The sequence below is a fragment of the Mastigoproctus giganteus genome, chromosome 8, assembly GCF_048544385.1.
Source record: "Mastigoproctus giganteus isolate SK-2022 chromosome 8, ASM4854438v1, whole genome shotgun sequence".
In the NCBI taxonomy this organism is placed as follows: domain Eukaryota; kingdom Metazoa; phylum Arthropoda; class Arachnida; order Uropygi; family Thelyphonidae; genus Mastigoproctus; species Mastigoproctus giganteus.
In genome coordinates this window covers 57211655-57236719 of record NC_143582.1, presented here as the reverse complement: position 1 = coordinate 57236719, position 25065 = coordinate 57211655, and the positions used below count along the sequence as shown (strand labels likewise).

The following is a 25065-nucleotide window of genomic DNA, read 5'->3' as shown; positions in this document are numbered from 1 at the left end:
TCGCATCTCAGATGTCTTCACTTGTTTGATCACTACCTAACCTTTCGGATGCTGTCGCATGCCCAATTTATTGGCCACTGACCTCGATAAGTTCGCTTGCGATAGAAAAATAGTGTTTTCTCAAGCTTTTATCTCTGTCCTTACTCTTCCTCTAGTGTGTTCACTTGTACTATCTATTGCAAAGTGTTTTAATTCCTGACACTTCGTTTCACGATGAGCAGTGTCAGTTTTGTAATTTTACTGACCTATCATGTATAATTGCTGTATAAATATCCTGCTTTCAAGTATAATTGCGTCAGATTTATTCTTTTAGATACATTCAGCTTGTAGAACAAAACTTAACCATTTATGTTTGATAATAAGTATAAACAGAACCGACCAGTATACTTAAATGGTCTGATTCTCCTGATGTGTTACTTTATACAAGCACGATTTTGAGCTTTCATTATAGTGATAGGTTATAGTTCACTAGTTTTCCCTTTTATTTATTTAATTTACGGAAGTTATTAACAAGCCGCCAAATGTCAACATGGTAACTAAGGGTACGGACAGGTGCATGTATACTTGCATGTACACCAATGCTAGGAGTATAGTAAATCAATTTGATGCATTTGAAGTGCTGGTCAAGATATCAAATGCGGACATTTTTTGGGATATCAGAAACGGGATGTCACTCAGATATAAGGGATGCAGAATTTGAATATGGGAAGTACAATGTGTACAGAAAGGACAGACAGGTTAGGAGGGGAAGGGGTTATGCTCTTAGTTAAGAAGCACTTAAAATCTAAGGCAGTTCACATGGGTGGCCAGAGCAATGTTCAGTCAGTTTGGTATGGCATAAGTTCTGGAAAAGCAAAAATGAGAGGAGTGTGTTGTAGGCCTAATGACTCTGATGAATACAACAAACAACTGTACAGAGAAATAGAGTGGGCCAGTAAATCAGAATGTCTTATAATGGGGGATTTTAACTTACCAGCCTGCAGATAAAGGAACCACCAGGTGGTAGTAATCACAGTGTATTTATTTGATGGTAGTTATACTTAAAGTGTCACTACCATCAAGGGTAAAGGAAAGGCTTTCGTAAAAGTGACTCAGACAGTTTTTAAATTCTGTACAGTGAAACCAAATGATGATGTTACCATCAGCAAATTCTAAATAGGAAGCATTCAAGGAATTAATCATAAAAGCTACTAGTCTTTTCATGCCCACTAAGAAATATTGTTCAAGGTTTAGGCCTAAATGGATGTCAGATGAACTAATGAGACTCGTGGCAGAGAAGAAAAATACATGGGATGCATATAAATTATCAGGCGACACAGAAGCTACTAATGCTAATGTCAGAACCATGCCAAAACATGGGCGAATTGCGTTGCTGGGAGACGCAATATCGCATCATCTAAGTTCGCGAGTTCTAAATTAGCTAAGTATGACCCTGCCTATTAGCAATCTGTAATAACTCTGTGACCACTTTGTTGTTAATTTGCTAGCGTAATATACACCGCCCAGCCAAGTGGTTGTCTAAGTGAAAAACTAGTAATGGTGTAAATTGATATAAATAAAATAAAATAAATAATAATTTATATTATCTTATAGTAATCTTTGAAAATAATTAAGAACTCAAGCAAAAAAATATTTCATTCGTTTCAGATGCAATTCAAACTCCTTATTAATGGCTGTGAACTTTACAGGGCAGACTACATATCAGTAGCAAAGCAAAAATAACACAGAGTAATAAATAAATACATACTCATTAATGAGCCTTAACCCTTGACCCAGTAAGTGCTTGCCATCCTCAAGTTTGACAGTATAATAAACGCATTCACAGTCTACGAAGGACTTCTGTGCGAAATCTGTGCCGTTAAGCTCCGTCTCTGGATGGTATTCGGTGTTGACCCCACTGCGCATGAGAATATCAGTGTTCTCCCTCATATTTTGCGTTACGTCGATGGCGTTTGAGACCTTGTTGATAATAAAGAGGCTTAAAAATATTATATCAATTTATTGTACTTTTGCAAATATAATATTGCAATAATAAATCGAGATTTACAGATTAAAGACTAAAGATCCTAAAAGATTGATGAAGAATGAGATTTAAGACTAGATCTGTCTTCTGTCGAATGCCAAACTTTAAAGAACTGTGTTCTTTAAAGTTTGGCATTCTATTGGCATTCTTGGAAAACTATTTTCCAAGAATTATACTTTGCAACAACTATGTGCCCGACTACAAATTAATGGAAATGTACACTGACTGGCCACTTTATTAGTTACTCCTCTACTCAGTCAAATAATAACTCAGTACAACGGTAGTAACTAAAGAGGCATTTCAGAAGTCGCAACTCATCGTATCTTGTTTGAATAGGGTACTGCAGTGGCGACCGAACCGGATTCCACTCCTGCGTACAAAAAACCAAGAAGGTACAAGTTCAAGTTGGCCCAGGAACGCAACACTGGATAGTTAGGGGATTAGAAAAACGTTGCTTGATCTGACGAATTCCGGTTCCTGCTATTTCACGCTGATGGGAAGACCAGAACATCGAAGGCAGCATGAGTACATCGATCCTGCTACCAGGTGTTAGTAATGAGGACTGCTGGCGATTGTGTAATGGTGTGGGGAGCGCTTTCATGGTGCGTATTGGTCACCTTGTTACCAGTGGATAACATTTGGATGCCACAGGTGTTATCTGGAAATTGTTTTCGACCAGGCGCATCGATTATGGTTGCCGTGTATCCGGCTGCCAGTGGGTTCTACCAACAGGATAATGTGCCATATCACAACGCTAGAATCGTAATGAACCTTCGTGTTCCAGGAATAAACACTATTAAAAGGAGTGTGGAATCAAACCAAACCACTACAGAAACCGTGTTCATCCACCTGTGGATGGACAAGCAAATGTCTAACCGAAAAAAGAACAAATTCTGGTGATAGCCATAATGCTATTAGTTAACACATCTGCTCGTGGAGTGGGAACAAAAAATCGAAATCCTCTTTGTACGGCAATCCTCGCTATTGAATAAAAAATGGTCAATTGAATTGATCGACCCAATTCTTGGCTCATATGTACTACGAATTACTCAACTAACTCCCTCTTCCCGTTCGATTGACTTCGTGACTTTGACCTTTCGATCCTCACTCGACTAATAAATGATAAAAAGTAACCTTTTGTTCCTCGCGCATTAGGACAAACGAAGCGTTTAAAGAAACGCAGTGATGTAGTGAGGATGCATGTTTTATGCACGACGAGTGTATCGTGAACGTATTATCAGGATGGCGTGGAGGGGGAGGGACGTTTCCTACGAGGCAGCGGGTGAACTCCTACCTGCTGCCCGTGGTCCGTGTTCTTCACGTATAACGTTGCTAAGGAACGACGTCCGCTGTCGAAACAAATCGATTCCGCCAGAAGGTATGTGAGCTCGTGGCTACGGGAGAGCACACACCGAGTGTTGTGGTCATCGCCGTAGCACTGATACAGTGACAGGTCGCAATGTTTCACCAGCACAAGTGTCCCGAAAACTGTACGATGTGACGATGCTCGACATCTGTTAGTTCTGACCGAACTTGAAAACATGACGAAAGGGCGATCAGCTGACAGCAAAGGTGAGTATGTATGTGCGCGTGCCAACTTTCTTCTTTCCTTTTTCTTTTAAATTGGAGCTTACGTCAGAATGGCCTTTCTTACCGCTATTAAAGTATTCCCCCAGTGACCACCTATGTATAGCCCCGAGTCAGCAGAGAACGATTAATGTCTGGCAATTGACAGACTCCGCATGTGTCTGGTACCACAAGGTAGGTACAGCGTAGCAAACATTATTGAACTTCTGGCAACAATAGCAAACATCTACACAGCCATACACCTACATCTGCTGCTCTTTCTCTGTTTGTATGTCGTCTCTCTCTAGATGGTGTACTGACAGTGCAATAAATGATTTTTGGAACAGTCTGGAGGATTGTGTATCTTAATGAAGAAGCAAACCGTAAATGTAAAGATGTTCATCGGTTTCTTAATTTCTCTTCAAAGTAAGATTCGGTTTCCAAAAATTCGTTTAAATGTAGACAGATTAATGAAATCCGGGAATGAAGATTTACCAGTTCTTAGTAGTTCTTCAGTGATGGTGAGTTCTGCTGCTTGTCATGCACCTGAAAATGTCTGAGTTCGATTCCCTTTGCTAAACTGAAGAGACGGTAGATGCCTTTTCATATAGCAGCCGAGTTGATAATGTCGAGCGAAGTATTCCTTCCGGAAACTCGGGTTTTCATCCCATAAGTATACGTGCGATATACCGACAGTGCGTTATGGGTTTAGTATCATCTATTCTTCCAAGAAAGTCGAGCCCCAGTGTTACCTACCCCTTCCTCTTATTCAAAACTAAACGACGGAATGAATGAGAGTTATTTTACTCAGGGGATTCTAAAGAGTGATTTCACCTAACACTTGCAGGAGTTGGTCAACAAGTTCTTTGTGTGCTGATCTTTTATTTTCAAAAATGTTTTGGCAGAGTACCTTGAAGGCATTTAAGATATTTATTTGTGGACCAGTAAATATTCTCTCTTTATCTTTGGACAAACGGGTCGCTGAGTTCATAAAATGTTTGCTTCCCGTATTGTAAACTGTGCCCTTCTTTGCCCAGAGCTTTTAGGAAGTTTTTCGCTAAGCCTTATTTGCAATGAAGTTGGGGGAGAGGGGGGGATTAAGTCTTTTTCTGTCATATGCACTGTTCGAGATGACCTGTCCTTGACATTATAAATGGGAAACCCCTTGCTTTGCTGTCTCGTTTAAACAGGAAACAAAATTTTGAAGCAACGTTGAAGTCACTTTCAGATGACAAAAAAATTTTCAGTTATTCCCAATTTTTTTTTGAAGTTTCAATATGCAACAATACGGTCTTTAAACTACATTTCGAATAGTTTATTAAAAGTCTCTATTCTTCAGGGTTTTGTTTGTGACATGAGTATCCATTAAATGACCAATGTCACTATAGAAAGTAAGGTCTCCTGTCATAGAGAAAAGATGTATTAAATTCAGCGGCTACAACATCCAGATGAGATTGTGCATGTAAATTCAATCCCTGTAATCTGTAACCCATTAGTTCAGCTTGATTCTCAGAAAGATGTAAGCCTTGATTCATGATATTTAGTCTTTCACTTGAATAATCAAATGAGATGACTCTTTTTGATTGTCATATGTTCTTCCTTGTCAACGTTTCTTCATCATCTTCGCAAGATGACATATTTTCATCTTCGTCCACATTTGAAAAGTCTTAGGAGTTGGCATGTCGTCGGAATGAGCTAATGATTGTATTGTGAAAGACAGATTGTGGTCATATGTCTAACGGTTTCTGTTCCTAAGGTGTCCTTCGTATCCACTGTTCCATTGTGCTAAGCCAGTCATGCTAGTGGTGTTGGGTTTCTGTATGTATGTAGAAAAAAGAATGTAATCCGCATAAGAAAATTATGGCTGTTTTAAGAAGAGTTTTAGAGAGTCACAGTCGAAGAAAATATTCCAACTGGGTGGCTCCAAAACCGACTCCTGAGGGCAGCTTGCATTAACAGATTTAGTGATTTTTTGTAGTTCAGACTGGACGAATATGCGTCTATTGCTAATGTAACTGAAAAGGAAGATTGGAGTTTCGAATCGTCTTACTTTAGGATGAACAGCCAATGATCTAGGTCAGGGGTGGCCAACGAGTCGATCGCGGATTTAATTTCGGTCGATCACGACGAATTTTAAATATACAGTCATCCCTCGATTTGTGCACCTTGCCAATGAAATTTTTGAGATGGTAGATCGCCGCACATTTTGAAGGAAAAAAGTAGATCGCATCACAAATTAGGTTGGCCACTCCTGATCTAGGTCAATCAAAAGTAGCAGTCCTAAAAGTGGTCTGCTTTATATCTAACTGAGATATCCTTCAGTTTGCGGAGATTACTCCAAAATTTAAGAATTTTTCAAGCTCAACCACATATTTCCCATAGTCCTTCGCGCCAAGCCGACTCGTGTTTTTATAGTTTATTGGAACTTAAAAGAATTTTCAATTAACCAGATAATATAGTCCTAAATAGATGGAAGTTTCGAATTCCTTTTGGAATTCGTTTCCAACTCTCGAAGCCTACGAAATCCAAAGTGAATTTGAAACGTATTCTATTTTTAGGCAAAATTATGTGATTAATGGAAATTCCCCTTTTATTTTAAATTGCTTTAAGTTCCAATAAACTAATTTTTGCTTATCATCGTGGAGTTTAGTGTCCCTGTGAGTGACGTTTGGTCAAGTTACAAGTAATGCCTTTCACACAATTAATAAAATTCAGCCGATAGAATACTATGGCACCCCTTTCAATCTTTTGACGATTAGTTAGTTAAAAAATAATGCTTCTACAAATGGGATGCAACCATGAAATATTATCAGCTAGCATTTCGGATCCGGGATCCAAGTAAAGAACAGAGCGCATTTTGTCGAGTAAGTTTCTTTTTTCTTTTTTTTTGTTAATTATGTGAGCATTAATTTCCAGAGCAATTGGCTTACTGTCATTATAAACTTTTGCCACATCTTCAGAAACTCAATTCTCAGAGCTCTTTAGTTCCCAAATAATAGAAAAGCAGATGAACTGGTGAAGGCCAGAAAAGTTATATTTGTTTAACTTGTCTGCACCTAATTTTCTTTCCAGACTTTCATATATCTAATTTCATCATGGCTTACGGCAATCCAGTGACACTCCCCCATTTATTATTGCTTCACTGTATCGTCACTGTCTTAATGCAATCCAACACGCTTCTGTAGAAGGATAACAAGTTCAAGGAGAACAAAGAGCTTTTGATACGACAGGCATCTCTAGGTAACTGCGTTATCTCTTTCATCGTGGTGGTCAGTGAGATGGGGAATCAGTGGTTTCGTGGCCAGAGTACAGTGAGAAAGAAATCTATTTTTCTGAAGGATGCCGACTTAGCAGTTATTATTATTATTATTATTATTATTAGCCATATGGTGCAAGGAAGCCTGAGGCTTATGCTGCACCAGGCAAAAAAAAAAAAAATTCTGAATTACCCAAAGAGAGAGAGGTAGAAGGGAATCACCAAGAAAGAGAAGAATGGTGATATCCAGCTCAGGACCCTGGGTGTGCCAAGCCCATACTCACCAGATGGTTTCTCACTAATCTTCCTGCCACCGTGCAAGGGAGGTTTAAAGGATCGCAGCTTCTCACGAACTCAATGTTTTTAGTACACCAACGGAAATATGTTATAACATTATGAATTAAAGATAAATCTTTACTGCATGCTAGATTTATTGCAGCACAGCCGTGTGACTCTACAAAGCCTACAAGGCTTTGTAGAGAATTTGTAAAGATTTAGATACAAAGCCTTGTAGGCTTTGTAGAGTCACACGGCTGACGCTCCCTTTTGTTGTGAGATGTACGAGTTGACTGCTTTAGACGAGGACTCCTATTTTCTACCAACACCAACAATATTTTGAAACACTTTGTGTTCGTGACGCACATGACAATCTCTTTAACTGTTTCATGTTCTTCTAAACACACACAACTATCTTTTAATTAGCTACTCCATTCTTCTAGAGGCTTTATGGTACACGAGCTACTTAAACTGCTATGTGACCTCGCTGAGTGGCTAAATATAGGTGGAGATTTCAGAAAACTGTATTGATTTCGTAATAACTGGCTGTCTTGATACGCTTTCCTCCTAACCAGCACGAAACAGTAATACTGATGAGCTTTAGTGTAGTCATTTAGGTCAGGCTTGCCCACCTCACTGGATTATGGGTACGAAGCGAGGGAGGGGCCGCTGGGATAAATGTGGTGCGTTACTGCTGTTGGCAGACCTCGCCTTGAATATTTGAAAAGTTTCTTCTTGAAAACACACTCTTTTTTCGCACGCTAGTCTAACTCGTCCACCCTCTATTCGTGAGAGCGTGTGTTCCACTTATCCGTAGGCATTTCTCAAAAAAAATAAATTCCACCATGTGTTAGAAAGTTGGTTTGAGTTCTAATTAAATAATAGCCTTCCATTTACCTCATGCTGTAAGCACACGTTTGGACACGCGACTCCACCCTTTTCTTTGACAGCAGCCATATCTCTAACTAACAGGGGTGAATGGCCTTTTAGCCCCAAAACTTTTTAGTAGGACAGATCACGAATGTTACCTCTTCTTCTTCTTTTGGTTCGCTGGAGTGGATTCCAGTTACTTCATTGCGTGCAGAAGTTCAGAAATGTTTTTGCACACTCCGAATAACTGGAAAATCTTCTTCCAAGAATGACTATGAGTAACGTGAAAGTTATTTTGCAGTTTAGGTCAATAACACCGAAATGAGATTTTTGTTACAAAGAGAAAAACACCGATAAATATAATAATATTGCTAATAGCTGCTAAGTAAAATACGTCATTTTGTTTGAAAATAAATGATGCACTTTGAAATGTAGAGGAATTTAGCCTGTGTAACAAACAACTGCAGCTGCTTTTATTGCCATGAATGAATGAACACTATTTCTGTGGCTTTTTTTATTTTATTTTATTTTATTTATTTGTTTTATTTTTGTATTTTTTGCCATGGCGTTTACTTCCTTAATCTCGGGTTTTTTTGTCCAGCAAACAGGCAAAATAGGCCACAGGACGCACACAATTTACAGACAGGTATCTTAGGAGCAATATGGTCTAAGTCGCTGATGCGCCTAAAACCCTTCAACAATCAATCGACAGCCTATCCGTCTTATCCAGAAAATTGTTTTCTAGAGTTATAAAAGTCATTCGGTTGCTTCAGGCACTTTACATAACAACGTCCTTTAAGTTATTATCTATTGGAATCTATTTGCCTGACGTAGCCCAGTGGTCAGGAGCGAGAGTGCATAGCACGCGTTCCTTGAGTGGACCGGGGTTCAAGCCCTTGACTACTAAATACGATAAATATTTGTATTGACGATATATTGTAAACTCTACTGACTTGGTTGTCGTGCCGGAGTATAAACAGAAAATTTATTTATTTATTTTTTATTTCCTGCTAGATCACGTTTCAGTTTTCCAAAACCATGGAAGTCGTAAGGCGACAGGTTCAAATTGTACGCCAGATGGCTGAGCCCTTCCCAGCAGAATCACTGGGAGGTTGAGTTGCTGTAGAATATTTCTCTGTGTGTAGGAGTACATTGTCTTATAAAATAAATGGCACATACGCAATCTTCAGTAATAAAGCTTGGTTTTCGTTTTGAAAGCACATCGCAGATCACATTGAGGCACAGCAGTACACAGGCAGTCGCAGGCAGAGGTAGCACGTTGGCATAGTGGGTCATGCACTATAGAAGCAGGTTAAAGGCCTGGGTTCGAATCCCGTCGATGACTCGAGGAACTTTTATGGGCTTTTTTTACTCCGTGGCTGAGTTAGTTAGGCGTAGCTAGCAAGATTTTTACTTAGAAAAACTGAGGTTTTTCGTCCAGCAAAGAAGGAAAATCGACCAGAGAGCAGATGCAATTTACAGATAATACACATGGGTAGTCGAAAGGAAATTTCCAGGTGACTCTAATATAATAGTTTTTTATAGAAGCAGTTTCAGAGATCAGGTACCATTACAAGAGGAGTTGGCCAATGTCGCCCGATGGCTACGTCAACCAGTACAGACCACTATTTGACTCTAAGCAAAGCGAAACCCTACGATGTCCTGTCATTAACTGTCTCTTGAGGTTGCTGCAGCCACAGGTGAAAAAATTTCCAAAGGACTGTGTTAAGAAGGCTCGATCCAAGTGAACTCTACGCAAGGAATCCAGTGGTATGTATCCCATTAACTCCAAACCACCACAGAGCTCGTCGAAACTGGTGCCATGGACATGTGACTTGGAACCCTGACAAATGGGGTACAGTTCTGTTCTCTGATGAGTCCTGTTTTAGCCTACAAACATATTCTAGATGTCATTTCATTTGGAGACAATGAGGAATGTGGTACCATCCCTCCAACATCAGTGAAAGGGACACTTACGGACTTTACGGTGGAGACAGTGTTCTGTTCTCGTATGGGGCGGAACAATGATTAACGGCAGTACCCCTCTTTATGTTTTTGATAGGCATACCGCAGAATTACAGAGAACAGATCCTCGAACCCTATGTGGGACCTTTTAAGGGTACGGTTGGTCCAGAATTTCTTTTCATGCACCACAATGCCGCTGCACATAGAGTTCAAGTGATGGAGGAATATCTTGAAACTGAAAATTTCCAACGACTGCCGTGACCAGCATGATCACACACACAGTTTCTTATCTCTTTGTTGATACATTCATTACGACCGGTATCCTCCACGTCGTGAGCAGAATTTCTAGTTTTGAATCCCTTCGAAACAGAAAGAATTTTTATAGGAAGGAAGGAAGGAACATAACTTTTTTTTTCTCACGGTGTGTCCGAGTTAATTGGTCCCCAGCAATGATTGCACAGTTTTATTCCGAAAACTTACAACCACGATATCCTGACACCTCATGGCCTTAACTACCTTGGTGCTTATTCTAAACAAGCCAACAAGGTAACCATACTTACACCTGGCCCTCTCAGGTAGCGCAATGAATATAATCATCGTCCAATCCACACGGCATGAAAAAGGCCTAAGTTCGACTCCCGCCAACGACACGAGGAATTTTTATGGCTTTTTTCACGTGGCCAAGTTAGTTGGTTTCAAGCGAAGGTTTTTCTTCCCGGAAAGCTCTTGTTTTTATTCCAGCAAGGAGGAAACGAATACACCCAGTTTACTGACAATATACTGACTCCTCATAGCCTTAGTAGCTTTGTCAGTAAACAACACACACACACTTCCGTCTGTTGCTACGTATAATTTATCTCCAGGTAAAAGAAATCTCTTTTTAATTTGATTTATCCTTACATCTAGATAAGATTTTTGAAATTATTCGAACGGAATGATTTTGAAATGAAGACTGATTCCGATCTACAAATCATGCAGATATTTATTAACGCTTTGTTACATTGTGATGTATTTGTATGCTGTAACATGACATTGCATAACAGCCAATTTCTTGCCCAATAAAATGTTGTAGAGTTTTACGGGCATCAGCAACTTAGGCCATATTGCACGTATATAATATATCTGTAAATTGCTTGTGTTCAGCTGTCTATTGGTTGTTTTCTGTACGAAAAACCCAGTTTCCGGAGAATAAACCATGCTACCCTTGCCTAAGACTGACTAACTCAGCCACGTTATGAAAAAACCCTAAAAATTCCTCGCGTCATTGATGGGATTCGAACTCTGGTCTTTCCTACCTGGTTGGGGAGAGGATGGCGATTATACCAATTGGGCAACCCACGATGGCCAGCCGATAAGAGAAGGCGATAGTTTTTGGCAGTTTATTTTATTCGCTTGACTTTAATGAGTCCACAGCAGACAGAGTACAAACGATCACTAATGGCAACAGAGGAAATTTCATTAATTTCTCTCTGGAAACGGAATTAGAATGCAGGAGTGAACTCGGTCCTAATCGGAAGAATACCCTCAAATGCACTGTAGCGTTCTTCATCCCACCCTCCCTTCCTCGCGAAGAGGTCATTAAGATGGCTGTCCTTTTTTTTCAAGTTTAATGTGCAGCTCTGGTGAATTTTAATTTCTCAATTAATTCTGCGCACTTCTCCGGTTACTTCATGAGCGATGCAGTTTGAGCAGCTCCGTGGAGTTTTAATTTGATACGAGAGCGCCGAAGCAGCCCAAATAACACAAATTCACAAAACAGATGTTTGTGTTTAAAAATCTCATTAAGTGTGGCTTTTAAAATGTCCTACGTTGCTCGTTCCACTTAGCGAATGCATCTTGCTTCTGGGTTCACCCCAAAAGATATGTCCTTCGCACTTTTCCATTTCTGCAGACTTGATTAGAAACCTTAAAGAAACCTTAATTGTTCGCTGCTCTGTAATACGATGCGGAATGGTTGCCTTTAGAAAAAAAACAGGGTTCAATAGGTGAATCTCATTAGAGTGCAGACATAGTGATCTAATCACGTACTGTGATAGGCTGCCATATTTCTTTGCGTAACGGACTTTGAAAAATAATTTAAGAGCATGGACCCGGCACGTGGAAAATCATTAAATTCTACGCGAAACAAAACTGCAAAATCTGTATAACAGAAGACCAAAAAGGTCTTCTGTTAGACAGTAATCAAATTGGTCAAATAAATTTTGGTCTTCTGTTAGACAGATTTTGTCTAACAGAAGACCAAAAATGGATATCTTGTTGGGAAAAACCCAATAAAATATCCATTTTTGTCCAGAAAAGTGCTTTTTGTTCCCCCCAAATGATTTTTTTAGAAGATAAAATCACTTAAAGCATTATGTTTTGTTTTGTTTTTTTTGCTGCTTTGTGCATGATTCAATTATCATTTTGTTGTATATTTCTTTTGCTAAAACGGACAATGTCTAAGTCTCTTCTGTGGAGCTAGACATTGGGCATTTTAGCATAAGAAACAACAAAATAATCGTTCACTCATAGTATAAACATAGCACTCCCAAAAATTGACATTGGACCTTTAAAACCAAGCCATATAGTTCGACTAATCCCCCTTTTCATTCATTTAATTCATTAATTCATTCAGTAGCGATATTCATTTTGCATGATTCATCGATTTTGCTCTCCCAACTTTGATACCAGATTTTCAACCTACTTAGAATTTTCTGCTGCTAAAATATACTCGAATTAACTCATTTGAATTCTTGACAGATCTGTCTATTAAGATATTCTTTCTCTTTCAGTTGATTTAAAATTAATTAACTAACTAACAAACTTCATCTCTCGATTTCAACTAATCTCATTAAACTACATGTTCAGCTTGCATTTCTGACAAATAGTGACACTGCATTTTTATGACGTTCTGTTCTGCATATTATTACGTTCTGTTCTGCATATTTTAGTGTTTACGTAGTAGGTTGGTGGCTCATCTAAAAATCTGTAAAAGTGGGAGACATAAAAAGAGACTGATTTATTAATTAATCAGTCTCTTTTTAATCAGTCCAAACTCATCTGAAAATTTTACAAGCACAATTTAACATAAAATTAAATAAAAATTTTAATAAATTGAGAATTAATTTAGAAGACAATAAAAATAATATACCACTCTCGGTTAAATAGGTTCCCCGATTATAAATGTATATGAAGTCAATTTAAGATATTTTTAAATCCTATTGAGCGCATAAACGTATGAAAGGACAGCACAATCCTCCCAACTTCATATAATTTCAATAAGCACGTGTCCCTTAGAGAATATCAGCATGGCAACCGGATGTATTCACGCTTCCTGCTACAGATTCTACAGTGACATTAGAAAAGCTGGTACAATAGTATGGTTACAGATCTTCTTCTACCAGTCACATAGTTCCCTGAGGAGCTGTTGTGGCCACCAACAAATTCCTCCAACTGCATCGATTATGGACTATACGAGCGGCATTGCAAAATGTCACGCCCAAAAGTATGGTTACAGATGGTAGATGAATAATGCGAATCCAATTAATATCTTCAAATAATGTTACTCACTATATAGCTTGCATTATACATTTCAGGCACTGCCATTAATGCGAAGGTCAGTCTGTTGAGTTGTGGCAAGCAAACTCGTGCTTCTTCTGAAATTCCGAATCGGAAATTTCTGGAAAATACGATAGCGCTGATCCTTCCACCAAGAAAACTTCATTTGTGACACTATCTCAGCAGTATTCAGTTTACAGATGCTTAATGGTTTTTGTAACGTGAAAGCCATGGCAAATGTGCAAAGAAGAAAACCTTACAAAGAAAAAAGTGTGAAATTTTGAGTTTGGAAATGGAAGTTTTCATATAAGAGTAAATCGGCATTGTCCCATCGTTCTTCACGTACCGAGAGTCATTATGATACTAGATGGATCATATATTGCGGAGGAATGACTGAAGAGAAAATAACATTATACGGGTCCATTACCTGAATATTCTCTAACTTGTGATGGCATCATATTACATCTGTTAACATAACTGCGTTTATTAACTGCACGTGCCACCGTTCTTCTTTTCCGGACCAGTGACACAACCGCAACCTGATTAGCATATAACGCAATTAGAAAATCTACCATTATCTACCATCTGTGGACTTAAGGTCGTTCGCACGGCGTTTGAATGATAATTCATCCACTACAGTCTCGGTTAACTGACATAAACGAGACCGAGAGGGTGTTAGATAGCGGAAATGTCAATTAAAACGAATTTTAAAAATAAAAGTGGAGTACACTCATGCTTTATTATATTGCATTACACACGGAAGACTATTAAGAGCACAATACAGCTCAGCGAGTATTTTTTTTAGGAAAGGCGCAGATTAAGTTTCCATTTCGTGATCAAGTTGCTTTGAGTGAAACAGCGATTAAGAATTCGTTATTTTGAATGTGATATTTAAAATTTTACCGCTTTAATCAAGGAATTTAATTAATTAAAAGTGAGTTAAGTCGTTATTTTAATTGCCTACTTAATGCAGAGGTTTAAACACTCACAGTTGCCAGACTTTGAACTGAAACAGGATGGACGGCCAACTGAATACCAGTACATGGACAACAACAGGGCATTCATTTTTGGACTGATACTTCTCATAAACTGACCCCTCCTCGCAGTCTGGGACCAAGGTATTTCTGCGCCCTGGGCAGACAGATTTTTTGGCGCCCCTTAAAGAATAACAGGGCAAGGGCACTGCTAGCTTGTACCTTAATCCTTAATGTTGAGAAATACCAAGAACTTATCAAAACTTCGTCTTGACATGCAATGATATGAAAAGAATGTTTTTGGATACTTTGTGTTCATTGAATTTTATATGGAAAAAAAATACTTAGAACGCTTCTGAGTATTGGATGGATCTATCGACAGTTTCTCTTCCATGATTTCATTTTTGCAGAGTGCTGATACACAACCGATCCGAATGAAGTCCATTTTGAGATTGACAAAAACGTCCATATAATTTAGTACGTCGTGTTACGAGCAGATGAAGACTCCCCTAAAAGCGCATGAGTTCCTCTTATAGCTGAGTCCTTGTGTGTATATATAGTGATGAAGGTAGTAAATTCAGTTGATAGCGAATCTTTGGTCAAGTGTGCATAGGAAAAGCTATAAATAACTCAAATGTTTAGTTTTGTGCTAATGTAAATGAATCGAAGATTTTGTGGTTCCCTATGCTGTGGTATCTTAGGGTCCATTGCTCTTGATAGACGACCTCTTTAGTTTTGAATTAACTGAAATGAAACCAGACAACGTCAAAGTGACCAAGTTCTACAAATACCTCATAGATACGCTTACCGTTGAAGAATTAAATTTCCTTCTTGAAACGTGGGCAGAAACTTCTGCTGACCTTACTAAAACACATTCCAGCCGTTTCATTTCTAATTGAGTGAGTGCCAATTTTAACTGCAGATATCCCAATACATACACTACTTTTGTAGCTGTTTTACAAAAGCAGAAAAGAGAAATTTATGTAAAATTAAACAGCATTCGTGAACAGTACAAATTCCAATATCTCAAATCCAAAAAGGGTCATTGACTCGGTTGATTGAAATATATAACCGTGGGGAAATGTCATGCCTTGACTACTGATTGTAAGGAATAAAAATAAACACATATAAATAAAAATATTCAAAATTTTAAAAAATAAAGAAAAAAGTAAAACAAAAAATTGGATAAATAAAGGAAAAATGAAAATATATAACAAATATAAAATGTTAAAAAAATCTAAAAAAAACAAAAAAAAGATTTGGATCAGAAAAGATATTAGACGTTGTGAAGCTCCTCTTTCCTTGTGGCTGCTCCTGAGCATCAAATTAAAATACATTTCCATTTGCTTGGAAATTGCCAGGAAGTTTCTTACTTTGATCTTCAATGGGTAGTGTTTGGGTGCCTAACCCGTCTAGTAGTGAAGACAGACTGCGCAAACTCGGTAAAGGTGGCATAGCGCTGCTCGTCCATTATAATCAGGTGCTCACAATGCCGGGGATTTTCTTGGATTTTTGTGGCAAACCATAGCCGGAACTCGTCATATTCATGGCAATCATACATTACATGATCCAACGTTTCTTTAGCCCCGCAGTGACACAGTGGATCATCTTCAGTGCCTAGGGATGTTAGCTTCGCTTTAAAGGGTCCGTGGTCTGCCAATAGAAATGTAGTATGGAGGCCTGGTGAGTACCAGGGAAGAGGCTTTGGACTGATGAGGTTCACAGAGGGAATGAACATCTTGGTTATTAATCCTTTGTTGGTGGCGTCCCATGTCTCTTGCCAGGTCCTGTACATAATTTCAGAGAGTCTCTTCCTTTCCTGTTTGGGGTTGTTATCAAGGTTAAGGGTGATGCCTGCTGTTTCGGTGGGAATACTCTTGTTCAACCGTTGATGCAATCCTCTGCTTATTATCTCTAGGTGTAGGGGTATACATCCAGCTTTTGAAAAGTGAGGATACAGTTCGTATGGATTGGCCTGCCCGTTCCATCTATCTAAGTCCCACGGAACACATATGGGACGCTCTGGGGAGACGCCTAGCGGCACGTCCACACCCACCAGAAAATGTTCACCAGCTGAAGATAGCGCTGACAGAGAAATATCATTATCATTATCAGCCATATGGTGCAAGGAAGCCTGATGCTTTTGCTGCGCAAAATAATATAGACGATGTTACCGCAAGAACTTAACAACATTATTCTAAGTATGGACAGGCTTTGCAAAGCCTGCATCGACATTAGGGGTGGCCATATCTCCTACTGAGGACCACCTCTTCCCTTTGTTCCATCTTTGCAGTGATGCATCTGTATCATGGCAGCCAGTGCTATGTTGCCATTTTTGAATAAAGTCCCTCTGTACCGTTTTGTTTTCGTTATGTTGTCGGTGTTGTTTCTTTCATCATTTCTGTACCTCACGAGGTTCCTTTGGTATGCTCTTCCAATATCCAGGCCACTCCTATGAGAAGCTACAGGTGAAAACTTGACTGGTCCTTAAATTTTGCACACCAGTGTACGAGATTAAAGATTGTATTCATGATTTATTGTAAACTTCTCTTAGTTGGTGGTCATACCGGATTATAAACAAACACATGGACATATAGATAGATAGGGTCAGACAGACAGAGAGAAAAATAAAGGGAATTTCTTTTTGAGATTTGAAAATCGAATTTAAAAGTAAAAGAGTACATAGATCATATTGTGTGGTGCTTATTAGCCAACTGCAGATAAAAAAAGAAAAGAAAATTGCCGGTACTGTTCTTCTTTAATAATTATACTAAATAAATATACGAATAAAAGAGAATACTATCTTATTACAGTGATTATAAATGTTTGTCATTTAAAAATAAATCGAATGAGAATTACAATCAAATTTACCGTTGATGGTGGCGCCATCTATCAGTAGAAGTAGCAGTTGCAAATATTATTTGCTATATAAATCTGGAGTTTGACGTTTATTCGTATACTGTAATTAAGTTTTGAAATCTGAGTAGTACATGTTCGTCTTCTAATAAAGGTTGTTAACAAGGATAATTCCAGTTTCTACTAACAGTGTCTGTCCTTCATATGGTTGTCAACGTTTATTTCATGATAACTTATCAAATAACAAGACAAATTTTTGTTACCATTGATCTGTCGCTGTTTTCTCTGCCTGCAAGATTTGTTTACAGTTACCACGGGTGATAGTTGAAGGCTACATCAACAGTGTTACCTTATATAAATATCACGATTGATTAAAAGGTCAAATGTCATTGTGCCCTGTAGTCCTGTTAACGCGAGTCACTTATTGGGAATTCCAAATTACGAGCTACCTGATTGGTGTGGTTAGATAAAATAAATGAAGGGAACAATTTTCATAATGAAATAAGCTCGATATCGAATAGCCTCTATCCAAATTTTCCGTCTAAAAATTCTCGTTTTTTGTAATGCTAGTGTATATTTATTTTCTCTAATTAAAAACTCCAGAAAATCCAGTCTGATGCAAAAAGAAAATCCTGGCTTCTGAGTCACAGAAGAAGCATATTATCTTCGATGAATGATATCAGCAGCGAATTCCTAATATTCCAGCTGTCCAAATTCCTTTATATCTTTAGGTTTCCAACCATTTCCCTCTTCTCTTATCCTTCCGGTTTTTCCCAACGTTGATCGACGAATTTTGTTTTTTATCATTGCAAGATATTCGCAAACTAATTCTTTGTATTTGAATTTTATCAGAAAGCGAAGTATCCCAAATGGAATGAAAAAGAGCTCTTTAATACCAAATGGAGACTAATAATAAATTATCGTTTTGGTGATAACACATAAAAATTCAATTGAATTTTCCATTGACAAGCAAATGAAATTAAAATTGATTATTTAAATGCCACCAATGATTTCACTTCTAACTTATTGAATTAGTCATCGTTCTGGATAAATCTTAATTCTAGCAGGACTATCCGAGACCATATATGTCAGGTGTTATTAATTTTCAAACTGTTATCATAAGTGACTCGCGTTGTTTGATATGCATAAAATAACACTGGAAGTATTAATGACAAGTCGTTGTAATAGGGTTTTAGGACCATCAGAGACTAAGGCCATATTGCCCAGTGTATACTGTCTGTAAGTTGCATGTGTTCTGTGGTTGATTTTCTGTTTGCTGGACGAAAAACCCAAGTTTCCGGGATGAAAAAAAAAACTTGCTGGCTTCACCTGAGACCGACTAACTCAGTCGTTGTGAAATTCCTCAAATCGACCGGACTCGAGCTGGGTCTTTTCCATCAGCTATCCGCGCCTAACTCAGACACGGAGTGGAAAAAAGCCCATAAACTTCCTTTGCTATGCAATCAGCTGTAAGTGTTATGAGTCGCTCGCGTTTAAAATTAACCTGTAACAAAAAATAGTTTGACATTGACATTTGAAAATATTAATACCTGTTTTAGTAATCGATTTTTCTGTATTACCTCCTTATTCGGCTAATGGGGGAAACCCTGGGGTCTGCCAATCAACAAATGAATTACCTCCTTCTGATGTTTTATGTGTCTTCCTGTGTTTATAACGATATTCTTATAAACATATGATAAGAATATTTATTAGCGTGGCTTAATAATTGTTACATTTTCATATTTAATTTGTAAATATAAACATTGACATAAATTATTTTGGCCATTTGCTCAAAAAGGTTGGACTCTTTTACTTTATGTACTGATGAGGAAAAACGGATAATTGTCCATCGAACTTAATCCAATTTCGCGGTCAAAAAGGTCAAATATAAGTTAGAAGTTACAAACAATTTATTGAGGAACGGATTACTTTCCTTACATGCAAAATTCTATAAATGAAGCTTGTCGTTTTTACAACTTAATTTTTTTTAATGAAATTAAAGTATACAGTGCAGTTACAATTATCGTACGGACCTCTCGATGAAAAAAAATAATAATAAATGAATGCAGGGTATTCTACATGCATCGTGTACCATTTTTATTCCCCAGGTAGCACCGCCTCCGGTATCAAAAATATAGTTCCAGCCTTTGAAAATTATTTTGTATGCTTGTTTCCAGGTGGCGCCACCACCGCTGAATCTAAAATACAGTTCTGGCCGTGGAAAGTTATTTCGTGTGCTTGTTTCCATGAAACAAAATATGCTGTTGTGTAGGTTACGTCCGATCCTCAGGGAAGGATATCGCAGTGTAAAACCCAGGGCTTCGCTCTGCAAAGGGGCCCCAAATCGCTCAGTCCTGTCAACAACTTCAGGGGCTCACATCTGGTGAGTATGAGCTTGGCACACCCAGGGTCCTGAGCTGGATATCCTCATTCTTCTTTTGATTTCGCATATTCTTTGTTATTGATTAATTTAATTTTCGTGAGTCTGTATATTCAGAATTCTAATCTGAAACGATTGTAAAAACCTGGCGTAGGTTACGCCGAACTAAATACAAGTAGGTCTCCAAACAGAAATTTCATTTATATGTGGTGTGAGGATTTATTGCAGATTGAGTGACCAAAAGAGCTACACGATATTACCATCAGAACCGTAACTGGGGGAAGCAGATTCCGGATTGCATCAGGACCGGAGGTCCAGAAACGTAAAGGATAAAATCTTAATCTTGCATTTCTTGATGCACTCCGGAACCTCACACTGGGTTTGTCACAAGTTTCAGGGACAGACTTTATATCATGCAATTGCGACGTCATAACAAGTTATGACTTGTCGCAACATGTTCAGTAACTCAACTAGACGCTTAAATAACCCCTTTTATTTGCAGTTAAAGCAAGGAGAAAACAACAGGTAGTTCAAAATCACTCACTAAGATTTCTATTCCATAGCCTTAGTACGGAGTGGGAAACCAAGTGAGCGACCTTGAGCTGCCTGTTTTTCCTCCGAGTTGTATTTGAATTAACACACCTTCGATAGAAGGTATTTCATGTGTTTTGTCTCATTTTAAATTTTATTCAGCTGCGAATTGTCATTGAATTTTGGTTCAAATTAGTGGAAAGTGCAGCAGAAACTAACAAAATGTTAAAAATAGAGTTGTTCGAAGACTTAATTCGCAAAATTTTAGTTTGTCTGCTTGGCCGTCGAAGGTAATCCTCACCTTCAACTTCAAAAACCAACGATTCAATTGCTCGTGTTCGTGATCTGATTGCGTTTAAGACTCAATCTCTCCTCATCCCCCAAATAAAACAAATAAACTAACGCAAGTGTAGCTGTACTATTTTTCGAGGAAATTGCTTGTAAAAGCTAACGTGACTCGCTCTGTACAACCAGTATATAACCGCAGAAAATAATGAACAAAAAACAGTTTACATTTAGTCGGTAAGTTAGACCAATCACGTTATCATTAGAGAGAGAACGTACAAGTGTACGTGTAAAACCCTGCAATCTCCAACACTAAATTATTTCCTTGTCAAATCTTTGACATTTACGTAATTCTGATGACAGCACGTTCAGCTGTTTTTCTTTGTTTTATTTCCCAAGTAAGGGGGAGAAACTTCGTGGCAAAACTTGGCAGTTGTACAACTGCCTGATGATGAAATTTAACTCCACCCTACAATCAGAGTTTAAAAAGTGACAGCCATATATTTCGCCACATCTTTCGTGTTCTGTAATGTCAAACCGGCGATTACCAAGCACCCCAGTGCTGGTGGCATTTGTTGTTTTTCATCGCTGTTACAGCTGGCTACAACTGTAAAATCCCCCCTCCCCATAAATATAGCGTTACGTTACACTCAGCATTTATTTTAATAAGGGTGGGGTTGTTTCCGATTTGCAGTTTGTTATGCTTTGTACTGCATTCAGGTATATCACATTGTGCCACAGCGATCTAATTGGTATCTATAAATAACTGGGAAAAGCTTAAACGACAGATCGGTGGAGTAGAGCTGTTTGTCGGATACCTGTTCCAAGTCCAAATATCTGGGCTCTTCTCCCCGATGGATTTCCTAGTAGTGGCAACTTAATGGATGAACACCCAAAAAGAAAATTTTTTTCCTCCACATTCTACCATCTTTGAGTTGCGTAAGAAGCATGACGTAATTGTAAACGATGTGCTATTGAAGTTGAAAGCATTCGGGATTCATATTAAAATTGAACACGTATTTACAAGGACATCTAACAGAGGCCTGCTTATGTGCAAGCGAGAGACGTTAATTTGATAAATGGAGTTCTAAATAGAGATCTTAATTATCCACGTGCAAGACTGTATATCTGGAACTTCGGTTTTCTTGCCAATTTGTCTTAACTAAACGTTCTCTCTCTTTCTTTAAAAAGTTTTTTCCTTCCACTTTTACGAGCCAAATCATTCCTTTAGTCTATCCGCTTACATTTCGTTAGCGCACGAATAGATCAAAGAGATTTTTTATTCATTCTGTTCCCCTCATTTTTTTTTTTTTTTTTTTTATGTTCAATTTAAATTATTACTTTAAAAGTTTGCAGTCAGGCCATAAAATGGAGAAAGAAATTCTTAGGTTTACATTTGAATATACTAGTATATATCATCACAAACCTGTCACGAGGGGGGGGAAAAAGTAAAATAAATGTTATTTTTAACAAATAAAGCGACTTATTAACGTATTCTTTCTTTCCGCTTTAAAAGATATAATACAATAATAACTACGTATTAAACTATGGCACTGTTTACAATTTTAGCCAAATGACACTAAGCAGCGCCATCTTGAAAAAAAAAAATGTGAAGATTTATTAAGAGTTTTTAAATAACAATTATTACATGATGAAAGTGGCAGCGATACAGTAGACAGGAATCAAGAAAAGTAGATTCCAAGAGAACATAACGTGAGCAAGTACAACCAAGGTTTTTTAATAAGAAATGAATGACATTTTAACTCAAAGATAAGGTGTGAATATTCAGGCTTTCTGGTTACAATAAATTAATCACAACATTTAATTTTAGCTTGTGTATCTTTTTTATCTTATCATTTAAAAAAATAAACTTTTTATGCCGATCTGTTTAGAGATATCGTCTCCTTTCTGTTCTTGGTCTGAATGCATAAGGCTTCATGAGCACTTTGGCATGATAAAGCAGAATATTTTTGTTTTGATGGCATCATTCTGCACAGTGCCAATGGCCAAATGTTGTTTCTTTATAAGGTGGAATACCGTAATTTCATCCCTGTTTGTCTGTTTTCATGTAACTACACATGTTGGGATCCACTGCTTCTAAAAAATAAGTAAATAAATAAACCATAGGTAATAAAAACGTCTGAGTCATCGATAAAAAGGAGATATTTCAGTGCATGACGTAAGCTCCTACAGCGAGTCATTAATCAGGAAATATGACGAATATCGAGATCAGGAAGAAGGGCACAGATCTGAAATTCAAAAACAGCGTGACTGTGGAAACGGAGATGTTACTAAAAACGTCATACTATTGATAGCCAAGCTGAATCGTAAAGGTTTAACTGCAGGGAAGTACAGATGACGTCAAAAAAGATATTCCTTTCGTGTAGCATTTGCACTGACAGGAACGGGTGGGAGGTGAATGAGCTTTTTGAAAGTTCTTTTACGCCGTCATTGCTCTAACAGTACATGGTACTCATCAATATATGTTTATCCAAAAGGTTTAGCAGAAATTGTACTAAATACGCTACGCTATAATAAAATAAGAAACAATAATTATAAGATAAAGAAAAGTTAAGCCTAAGTTGTGCAACTTAACTTTTAGCAATTAATATTTCAATAAACAGCATAATAAAGCAAAATAATTCCAGCATACCTAACAAATTATTCAAAAGTACGCTAATCCACGTGAAATAATTAGCATTTTTTTCAATAACTATAAGAATGTCGCGTTAAACAAAATACCATAATCGTAGTCCAACTAAGATAGATGTTATCGCGAATAGCATAAACTGGCAGTGTTTAATATCTATTCCGAATTTAATGATGATGTATTAAAATTGATCACCTAGCATGACATTTGAGCAAGGACTGTTAATTATAATAATGTAGCAGATATATTGTAGTGCAGTATCAGCAAGAGCCATCTTTGCATATATTGCACGCTTCGTGATTTTCAATTATCATTAATTCACTGGGCGTATCCTTATTAAGATAATTAAATTTTTTAATTCGCTATTTTTTTCCAGTTTAATTCGTGATCGAATTTTATTTGTTGGGAAAGCGCCTCGCAAATAAAATGAGGCTAAGAGTTACGATGATTTCTTAATCTTACCAGTAGAGAGCAGACACTGTTATTCTAAAAGGTTGATCATCCTTACTTGACTACAGTAAGGTTTTACGAAGTTTCCCTTGATCAAGAAACGATGGGTGCTCCACCCGCCCCAGATTTTAATTATCTAAAAACAGTTTTGATAATTTACAATGAATTTGACTACAGTATCTCAATGCCTCGTGTTAACCTGTTCTTTTTATGGCATTCATCAGTAAATCGTGTGAAACTTTTCAGCATTAGTTCTTCATAGTATAAATTGAAATTTTTTAAAATTGATTTTATACTGTACCAAAAAACGTGGTTATGGTTAAATATTGTTGTAAAGGCTGCCAAAACTGGACCTCGGCTGCCTAATGATCGAAATCATGCTCGATTTTGTTGCAAGAAAATCGCGCGACCCCCAAATAAACAGTTGCCTGGGGGAAATTTATTTCGAATGGAATCTACCGAATTGCTTTGCGAGGCCTCATTGTGGAGAAAAAAAGTGCCAGAAATATTAGCAATGTCTCTTCAGATGTAGTCACAGGCGTTGTATACGAGAGGGAAAGGGCCCATGGTCCAGGTTTAGAATAATGATAATAATGAGCATGATGATCTTAATACTCTGGACTTATTCTGTCTTAAAGTCAAGATAAATCAGCTAATGATGATCATCATGGTTACTTTGAACATTTTTTCTTTTTTTTTTTTTATTACCTCCTATTTCCTTAATGAAAACCACTTGCTTAACTCGCAAACACTTTTTTCCTAGGAACATTCACATTCCTGTTTCATTTTTATAGGTCCTGGAAAGCAGTCTTCGCACAGCAGTAAGAAAGAAGACAATGAACAGAAAAGGCAGTTCCCTCCAAAGAGGCGGTCTATCACAACTGGTAAGAATTAATAACCCAAGGGTTGTTGGTATTGCGGTGATGTTAATCGAGATATGAGAGGATTATCTTAGTAGAAAAATTCTTAAAAGACAAGAATTAAAATTATAGTTTTTAAAAAAATACAGTATTTAAACTGTCTTAAAACTTTCTTTTTGAAATTAGTATTTAACTCAGTTAACTGTAGGAGATAGGAGAAGGGTGCTATACTGCCTTGCCAAGATATTAGGGAACGTGGTCCCCCTTTAGTAAAAGCAGAAATAGCAGTTCTCCTTGTAATAAATTCTGCAAGGCGAAAATGGACTATAATATCATTCCAGATGATATAGTCCATTTTTGAGAGACTGCTCTTCTAGTTTCCTGTATTGATCAGCAGTTATTGTCACCTTTGATGCGCCTTTCCAAGAAAACCTCAGGTACCTAGCTCGAGTGAAATCCGACGATTCTATGAGACAAAGGTGCCACATGTGTTCGAAACACTGTACTAAGATGTCTCAATAAAACTTGTGGAAAGCCACCTACAATCTGAAAATGCGTCATACTCCAATCTTGGCTTGAAGCCATG

The 25065-nt window shown here is 37.7% G+C and overlaps 1 protein-coding gene across 3 annotated transcripts in view; it reads left to right on the top strand.

Annotated features, from left to right (window-relative positions):
* The window catches only part of LOC150081546 (seizure 6-like protein), a 207384-nt gene that overhangs the window by 158043 nt on the left and 24276 nt on the right, over positions 1–25065 (top strand). For 2 of the 3 annotated variants that reach the window (XM_090380086.1, XM_090380084.1), the window contains exon 2: positions 24414–24503. In XM_090380086.1, coding sequence (XP_090236212.1) covers positions 24414–24503 — 90 coding nt within the window. Of the gene's footprint in view, positions 1–3450; positions 3596–24413; positions 24504–25065 lie in introns of those variants that run through there. The other variant, XM_090380085.1, reaches the window with a different exon arrangement.